At 46.9% G+C, this 9,137-nt stretch overlaps 1 protein-coding gene across 1 annotated transcript; it reads right to left on the bottom strand.

Annotated features, from left to right (window-relative positions):
* Positions 1-1,001: 1,001 nt before the first annotated feature.
* LOC100830297 (homeobox-leucine zipper protein ROC8) lies at positions 1,002-5,404 on the bottom strand. The gene is made up of 10 exons (XM_003564074.4): positions 4,813-5,404; positions 4,561-4,678; positions 4,188-4,373; positions 3,541-4,044; positions 3,351-3,449; positions 3,052-3,261; positions 2,756-2,939; positions 2,367-2,632; positions 2,144-2,233; positions 1,002-2,045 (listed from the first exon to the last, which is right to left on the bottom strand). The coding sequence occupies exons 1-10, from the start codon at positions 5,136-5,138 to the stop codon at positions 1,671-1,673; spliced, it is 2,358 nt and encodes a 785-aa protein (XP_003564122.2). The 5' UTR covers positions 5,139-5,404; the 3' UTR covers positions 1,002-1,670.
* Positions 5,405-9,137: the final 3,733 nt, after the last annotated feature.

Here is a 9,137-nt window from a genome sequence, read left to right as displayed (position 1 = left end):
GGGTGAGCATTGAATTCCACACGGACAGAGAAAAAAAATACAAAATGGGCCAGAAAAAGAAAGAAAGAAAGCACCGCGAAGATGGGCGGGGATAGTGACAACTACGAGCTCTACGCTGCTGCCGCAGCAACAGTATGGCGAAATTTAAGGCCCCTCCTCATTGAATACCGTCGTACTACGCTTATTCTCCAGCACAAGAAGCCCAAAATGACCAATCCCCCCCGTCGTTTCCCGAAACACCACGCGTCGCAGATTCATCGATCCAATTCCAAAACCCAGCTCTCAAAACTGCGTTCCACACTCGCATGGCCGGATGCGTGCATGAATGTATTGTCAGTCGATCAGTATTTGAAGTCTGAATGAAGGTGTATATCAGTATTTTAAGCCGCGGTGTGGAGTAGGTCGGGGAGGGAATTTGTTTGGTCCCGCGGGGGCCTGAAGGGAGGCTGGCGAGGGCGTCATCAAGCGCGGCGGAAACCGGAAACACCTCCTTCCCCCTGCCCGGCCGGCAGCTACCGTGCATCAATGGCGCAGTAAAGTAAGGTGGGCAGGCCAACAAGTCTGAGCTGAGTGTGAGCTTTGCTAATAACTAGCGCAGCCAGAGCGGCAGCTACGGGCGCCCCAGATCGGCCCCCGTCCCGGCTCGATCTCGACCGTCGATCCACGGATACAGGATTGCCGGACTATGTACGGCTGAATGGAACGCACGGCGGCCGTGGCGTACGAATCGGTTGGCCGGGCTGCAGGTACGCAGGCCGTGACACAGAGGCGTACGTATACAGTGTACCAGACAGCTGAAGACAGACAGATTACGTTGGTTTTTTCCTCGACACGACGACGACCTACTTCCTCAAGGCCGTTGAGGAGAGGTTGACAAAGGATGAGTACGTACTACTGTGTATATACGTACGTAGCTAGCTACTCCAGCACAGAGGCAAGCAAGCAAGCAGTAAAGCGCAGGGCCCTGGAAAAGGAAGCAGGGCATGAGCGCATCATCCAGCTTTTACCAGATCTCTTTCCTTTCCATTTATAACCGAAATGAATGTTCATTCAAGGCCTTTACATTGATGGAGAGAAGTCAATACCCGAACCACGCAATTCATACCCCTGCTGGCTGCTGCCCACACACACAAAACACAAGGGAAAATAAACGGAGGAGAGATCGATGGAGAAAGAAAGGCAAACCAAACCAAACCAAACAATGTGATGGGGAATTCATGGTGCAAATGGTGATTGGTTTGCGGCAGCAGCAAAAAGCACACGAGGAAAGGGGCAAGCATTGGTGCGTTCTTGACTCCCTCACTATCAAAAGCCTTAAAAATGTCTCTTTCTGATTATGATTTCTGACTGACTGATATGCATGCATGAATATGAATGCCTAAATTAAAAGATTAAACGACCCCTGAAAAACCAGCAAAATCCTGTAATAAAGAGAAGAATAAAACCAAAACCGATAACCATGTCTCAGACGGACGAAACCTAAGCAAGTTTTGTTGTTCTCTGATGGATGCATGTATGGATGGACGACGAGGCCGGGCGAGAGAGAGAAAAAGAGAGAGTGAGCAGCAGGTGGAGTCCATGAATGCCGGCATTCAAGGTTGCCAACCAACTCAACTCTCGTTCTCCCCCTCTCGATCGCCGGGGGGCTAGGCTCTCACGGACGGGACTCTTCAGCCACAGTTGAGGGCGGTCTTGAGGTTGGCGATTGTAGTGTTGATGAGCCCGCCGACGGTCGCGATGGACTCGGAGTTGACCTTGCAAGCCGGCAGGGAGCTGATGAGGATCTGGAAGGCGACCGTGACGACGCAGCCGGCCAGCACGCCGCCGCCGCTGGACCCGGCGCCGCCGCCCGCCGACACGGAGTTGCGGCCGTCGGGCAGGATGATGAACCCGGATGGCAGCAGGGGGATGTTCGCCGTGTCTTCGCCGCTGGTCACAAGGTTGACGGCCGGCATGTCGATGGGGGAGTAGACCAGCATGGACCCCGACGGGTCTGCGCAGCTCTCCTGCAGCACCAGCATGCTGTCGTGGCTAGCGTTCACGCCCTGTTGTTGTTGTTGCACGTTTCACGAAAAAGAAAGCGATTAAAACGGGATATACTGATCGGTTTTAATGGAGATTCAGAAATGGATGGCTTCATTACCCGCAGCAGGGTGACGCAGTTGGCGGGATCGGAGCCGTTGGGGATGCGACAGGCCTCCTGGACCGTATTGCCGTGCGTCAGGACGTCCCACTACAGCAATATATGGCGAAACAACGGCACGGTAAAGAGACACAGACAAGTAACATCAGATCGACGACGTCAAATTAATTAAGCAGCCTATCTAGTACTAGTACCACGTAGACGGAACGGGAACGGGACGGACCTGGTTGCGGGTGTTGACGTCGCGGAGGAAGACGAAGACGTGGTCGCAGGGGACGGGGAGCCAGACGGAGGTGGCGGCGCTGAGGACGACGCCGTTGGGGAGGCCCGGCTCGTCGACGCGGTGCAGGGAGACGCGCACGTTCATGTCGTTGGCGCCGCCGGGGATGGTGGTCCACACGATGAGCTGGTTCGCCGTCAGGGCGCCGCAGAAGTTGGCCACCATGCGCTGCGACAGCTTCATCATGCTGCGCCTCCCGTCAGCCGTCACTGCCGGCCGATTAACAAATTAAGACAAAACCCAAACACGCTGTCATCGATCGTCATGATTTAACAATAAAAAAAGGCAAAAATAGAAATACATTACTAGATAGGAGTATAATCTATATATACCTGCGCCCAGGTCGGCGGCGTTCATCACGGCAAGGGCCGCCAGGGCACCGTAGCGGTCGCACGCGTTGGACAGCGCGCCGAGCCACCTCTGCGCCCCGAACCCGGCTCCGCTGGTCACCATGTCGCGGTACAGCACGCCTATCGGGCCCTTGTCCTCGATCTCCATGTGTTCCACCCAAGTCACCTGCAAACAAACAAAAAAAGGAGCACCAGAAAGCGTCAGAACTCGGAACCCACCTATATCTACGTGTGTGTGACTGAAAAAATAATAATAGTACTGTATATGTGAGATTAACCTTGGAGTAGCCATTGGCCATGTCGGCGATGAGGCAGCCGGAAGGCAGGCGGCGGGAGCGCGACGGCACGCCGAACTGGGCGTCGCGCTCCGTCTCCACGGACACGTCGGCGATGGCCCACAGGCCCTGGTCGATCTGCCGGCAGTAGCGCAGGAAGCTGAACTCCCGGGACTGCACGAGCGGCGTCAGCATGTGCATCTCCTCGTACATCTGCAACACAGCGACACGCCATCAGATCAGATTTGCTGTTTATTTCTACATACATAAACAAACGGCAACAGGAACAAGATGTGTGTTACCAGGATCAGAGACTCGCTCCTCCCATCCAGGCCATTGACCAGGTTGTCGACGGTGCGCGCGTTGGCCACGATGCTGGGGAAGAACTCCATCCACTTGTTCTGCAAAACACGAACAGAGGCGAACCGGTTAGGATTAAATCAAGGAGCTAAGCAATCAGTCGAACGGTTGAAGGGGTGGCTGACTACTTACGGTGTCCATGAAAACCTCCACGAGCGGCGCGGCGCTCATGAACACGTGCGCGCAGTGACGGGTGCCCTCCACGCGGACGTCGCCGGCGCGGAAGGACGAGCTGCTGCCGGGCTTGCCGAACAGGCTGTCGTATGTGTCCACGTTGAGGGTCTCGTAGCCGTCCCCTCCAGGGACCTTGATCCAAACGTGCTCGCCGGCGTTCGCGAGGCGGATCACCTCGTCCATGGCGCGGGCTGCGATCCCGGCCATGACGGGGCGCTCCATCTCCGATACCGGCGCCGGCATCTGGAACTGCGGGATCTCCGACGAGCCGAGGAGTTCCAAGTCCTGCGGCGTGGGCCCGCCGCCGAGACCTCCGACTCCGAGCGGCTGCCCGCCCATGCCGAGGCTTCCCATGGAGAGGTCGAGCGAGTTCACGGACAGCGGCGGCGTGCCGTGCGGCATCTGCGACATCGAGTAGGGCCTGCCCAGGAACTTGGACGCCACGGACGACACGCGGTCCAGCTGCTTGGCAAGAACACATCATCGGAATTCAGATAGATACAAATTACAAAACACACATGAATCGCGTGGGAAGGATCGAATCGAAAGAACTCCTCTCAAAATAAATAAGAAAATCTAAATCAAGGGAGCTATGCTTTGTTTACCTCTTCCTTGAGACGGGCGTTCTCCATACGGAGCTTCTGCTCGTCAAAGAAGTCCTCGCCGACGGGGGGGCCGCCGCAGGTGGGGCAGATAACGTTCTTGAGCGCCTCACCCATGGCGATGTTCTCGCACCGGATCTTGTCGTTCTCGGCGCGGAGGAAGCAGTTGTCGGCGCGTTCGTGCTGCGCCTGGAACAACCAGAACCAAAACGAAATCGAGAATTCGAGATTCATTCCGATATTCCACATCACACCCCCCACACACGGCACGTATATATATAAGAAAAGAGGAATTAAAGCCATGGAAAGAATTAAAGCAGTGGAAAAGAATTCAGGAAAGAATTAAATCCGCGTATAATATATAGACGTCACGTACCTTCATCTGGGTGCGGCGGTTCTGGAACCAGAACTTGATCTGACGGGCCTCCAGCCCGAGCTCGCGGCTGAGTTGCGCACGCTGGTTCTCGTCAGGGTGGGGGCACTCCTTGAACATCCTGCACATGGATACGCCATTAGGACACGCACCGGCCACACGGACAACATCAAGAACAACAACAAGATGAATCACAAGGAAAGACAACCAGCAAGAAAAAGAAAAGGTACGGCATAATTCAGAAGTAGAACGTACCCTTCGAGCGTCTGAATCTGGCGCGGGGTGTGGCGGTGGTAGCGCTTGCGGCGGTTGTTCTGCTGCTGGCCATGGCTGTCGGAGCCCTCCGGGAAGTCGTCGCCGAAATCCATGGCTGTCGGAGCTCTCGCTCGTTGGGGGAACGAAGAAGGAGAAGAGAGATTGCTGTGTTGTGTTGTGCTGTGCTGTGTGAGAACTCTGGCCTGGCCTGTGCTCCTATTTATACACCAAGAAAGAAGTAACGCACAGCTCGAGATCAGCGAAGCAGAAGCGGAAATATCCTGCGAGATCCCTGGTTCCTTCTGCTGGTCAGGCCATCCATCCATCCTCCCATTTTGTTTCCTTCCTTGCTCTTCCGCTCATCGCTCCATATTTTCGCGTGCAGAAACGGACGCTTTTGGCCCGATTTCGCTCCGATTGGTCTTCAGGGCTCCTCCTCCGTGTCTTCTTCCTCTTGCTCAGAGAGAGAGAGAGAGGGGGGATGAAGCCAGGCCAGCACCAGAGCAGCGGACAGCAGTAGCGAGCTACTAGTAACCGGTGGCGAAATTAAGGGGCCAGGTTTTTAAACGCAGGCGCCCGTCGAGGCCATGACCACTCCCTTTCCTCTCTCCAGACTGCCTCTCTGTTGGGTTTGGATGGGAACAGCTGGAGCCATTTAAGGCCAAACGGGTCGGGTCTGCGATGGACGCCGCGCTCTCCTCTCCCAACCCGCAAACTACTCCAAAGCCTTCGCCTACTTCTTTCCTTGACAGACAGAGAGCAGACCTTATTTACGTAAATTGTGAAAAATGTACTACCTACATATAATGTGATCAATTATCGCTGTATATACCTGTGGCTACATATTAGCTTTGTACTCTTTGCTGCTGTGGACAATGTGTGGAGTGGACTTTAAAAGAACAATGTTTTGGGAATTATAACAAGTAAATGTGTTATTAAAATGGTGCTTCCTCTTGTTTTAAACCAGATGTATTGTTAGAGTTTGTGGGGCATAAGAATTCCAGAAGAATTAAGAGTCTCATTGATATGTACATTCTCTAATATTGTCCTAAAGCCATTTACATGTTCTTTCTCCCCATTGATTACTGCAAAAAAAACAACGAGTGGATGTTTATTCTCTAATATTGTCCTTCAACCATTTATAGATGTACTGTTAGAGTTTGTTTGGCATATGTATTTGAGAAAAATAGGAGGGGCTAAAATTACATCAATTTTTATGTTCGGCATACAGTTTTTGCTGGTATATATGCTACTTCTTGTTGATGGGGAGGGGGGGGGGGTGTTCAATATTTGAAACATCAATATATAGTTTTTGCTTGCATAGATGCTCCTCTTTTGATTGCGTATCATTGGACTTATCGCGGTTCACAATGTTGATGGTGCGAGCCATGTTCCGAAACAATAGCACGTAAATGGATGCATGGATCATTAAAGTGCTAGGGTATCGTCTACGTACAACCCTAAACGGTTGCATGGATCATTAAAGCGTTGTCGTATTATCTGCGTACTTTCATGCATGCAAGATAGTTGGTTCACGTAACGTAAATATTCGACGTTACAGTATAATACTTTCATCCATTACTGCTTGATTTATGTGAACACTAATTCTACTTTCATCTATGTGAGATAGCGTTAATTTAGAAATAAATATGTGTATATGCTAGTGTATAATGTTGGTCGTTTAATGTATTTGTTGCTTGCTCTATATAACTTTGGAATTTATCATGGGTGACAATATTGTGTGGTTTAATTGATATGATGTTTTTAAGTAATTAATTAAAGAACCATGTTTCACAAATTAAAACATGCAAACAAAATGATGGATTTGTTAAAATGTTAGATGATATCTTATTTTATATGTTTTCCATTGTGTCGCTGCATACTTGTGTTCTTGTAGGTGGTTGTGTTAATTCCTTGTGACGTAAATATGCAGTTTTATGATACCATGGTTAATATGCTCCATTGTAGCACCAAGCAATTAACCATGAGACATGGAACATAGTGCAATGTAGTTGCAGTTGCAGTATGCTAGACATGGAACATGTGTGTCTTATATCAATAAGTAATTCTAGAATTATGCTATGTGTACACTAAATAGTACTCAACATTCAATTAATACTAACTATAAAACATAGTTAGTGCATCTCTCATAGTGTAAGTCGACAATGGTACCATTGTGACAAAGATTTTCAATGTACACAATAATACTATAGGTATGGTCTTTGCAAGTTTTTTCAAATATCACACAAAACCCATTATGATATAAATCTGATGTGTACAACGTAGTGCGGTTAAGAAGTTATCAGCGTACACTTCTCTCATGCATGCATTGTAGCTCACGTTAGCTTTGTCTCTATTACATGTAGTGGTTTCCGTGTTATGCAAACATAGCAAAAACAATCTTATTCATGTGCATTGTGATATTAGATAATGCAATATTTACAAGCAAGAATGCACATATAGTGCAATCCATGTGCTATTTGAATCAAAGATCAGATGAAGTTTGCGCAAGTGCATTTGAGATACTAAACATTTTTTTTTCACTTCTATTAAGTACAGTTCTTGGAATACTTGAGGCTACATATTGGAGGTCATTGACCTTCCTCTCTACATCTCTTATTGGGTTTAGATCCAAACAAACGAAACCACCTAGATTCAAACCCGATTACCATGATTGAACTTGAGTCCCGTATTTCTCTCGATCCGTTCATAAAGACTCCAAAGATATGCTTCTCTAAAGTATGAAGAGATAATCCTAACATTAATTATGGATATGTATGCATGGCTTGCTGGCTATCCTTATCAAGTATGTAACTTTGGAATGAAGTTAATAGGCATTAATTTGTTGCCTCTTATGTATGGATTTGAAATCAGGTAATATTCTGATATGAATAGAAAGTATTTAAAAGCGATTCGGGGTAACAGTCAAGCGTTAGCCACTAAATTGTAGTATCTAAAGTAAGAACAATATTGTAACGTAATAACGTCATACCTATTGTTGTGAGCGTTATGATAGAAGATTGTGTTAGATATGGTAGTCTATTTGTTGGAGTGTATAATTTTACAATAGACATTTGGATGTAATTTACATGTGTTCATCTACATGGATGATTTCATTTGATATCTTTAAGATCTGTATCTTCGGTTCTAGTTTTTGTTAGACAACGTTGTTTTGATTTGTGACTCATATGAAGAAAAAACTATACCGTGTCAACATAACCATCACTTTTTTTCAATTTCATATGAGTAGATCTCTTAATAAACTGATATGGTTGAAGTTTTGTGTTTCATTGCCTATATATGACTTGTTAGGCTAAGAAACAACTTTGTTTATTCATGTAACATGGTAAATAATTAGGTTAGCAAACTATAACAAGCATACACACCTTTTATGTAGTTACTTCTCCACAAAGTACCATAGTTGCAACCATTTTATGTACGTTCGCCAAGGTAGTTTACGTAATTATAACCATGCATTATATATGACATACACATGAATACTAACAATAAATTGCCCTTCTTGAACTAAATAATAAAGTACGACCGGCAGAATATATGACACAATAGTGCGGAAGATATATCAAATATCCATTACTTCTCATATTTTTATTTGTTACTTAAATTCATTGTCATTCTTCAATATTATGGATGGAATAATTTAAATAGACTAATATTGTTCCCAAGATTGTATTGAAATCTTACAATAGAATTAATAAATTAAGATATAATTGAGTTAATGTTGTTGTCCCTTATAATCATGATCTGGATGCAAATATGATGAACCAACATTTCATATAGCTATGTACGAGGGAGGGCAGGGATATTGAAACATAGCGACACAATTTTTATTTTGTATCTTTTAGTCCTTGAAGTATTAGAAAAATGTCTAGTTTACCAATTATTTATGAAATACAAATTAGGTATGTGTGGTTATCTACATGTAGGAAAAACATGGCTTCCGAATATGAGGTAGTATATTATATATAAATCTATATGGCATGCTTTGTATGATAATATAAGCATTCACCACATGTATGAAAACTTCAAGCAACACACGGTCACTGACAGTCTTAAACCCTCACCTCTTATGGGCGAGGGACCCATCAGTGGCGAGTCCACACTGACGTGCATGTTCCTGACACATTAGTGGATGAACAACACCACTGGCAAGCCTGGCGAGAAAGACGCATTTCAAAATACCACAACATTCACACGGTAGCAACAGCAACCCTAGACACCTTCATGCATGTTTTAAATAACATTGAATTCATCACAAACACATGCATAGATTTGAACTATACATGTACGTCATTGCATTGCATTCA

This window comes from Brachypodium distachyon, chromosome 1, assembly GCF_000005505.3.
Source record: "Brachypodium distachyon strain Bd21 chromosome 1, Brachypodium_distachyon_v3.0, whole genome shotgun sequence".
Taxonomy (NCBI): domain Eukaryota; kingdom Viridiplantae; phylum Streptophyta; class Magnoliopsida; order Poales; family Poaceae; genus Brachypodium; species Brachypodium distachyon.
Note: the sequence above shows the minus strand (reverse complement) of the source record. Positions and strands in the feature narration are given on the sequence as shown.

Coding starts and splice junctions, on each gene's coding strand:
- LOC100830297 (XM_003564074.4), bottom strand. CDS start 5,138: ATGGATGGATGGCCTGACCAGCAGAAGGAACCAGGGATCTCGCAGGAT. Junction 4,679..4,812: donor CAGATTCAGACGCTCGAAGG/GTACGTTCTACT, acceptor ATCCATGTGCAG/GATGTTCAAGGAGTGCCCCC. Junction 2,633..2,755: donor CGCCGCCGACCTGGGCGCAG/GTATATATAGAT, acceptor ATCGGCCGGCAG/TGACGGCTGACGGGAGGCGC.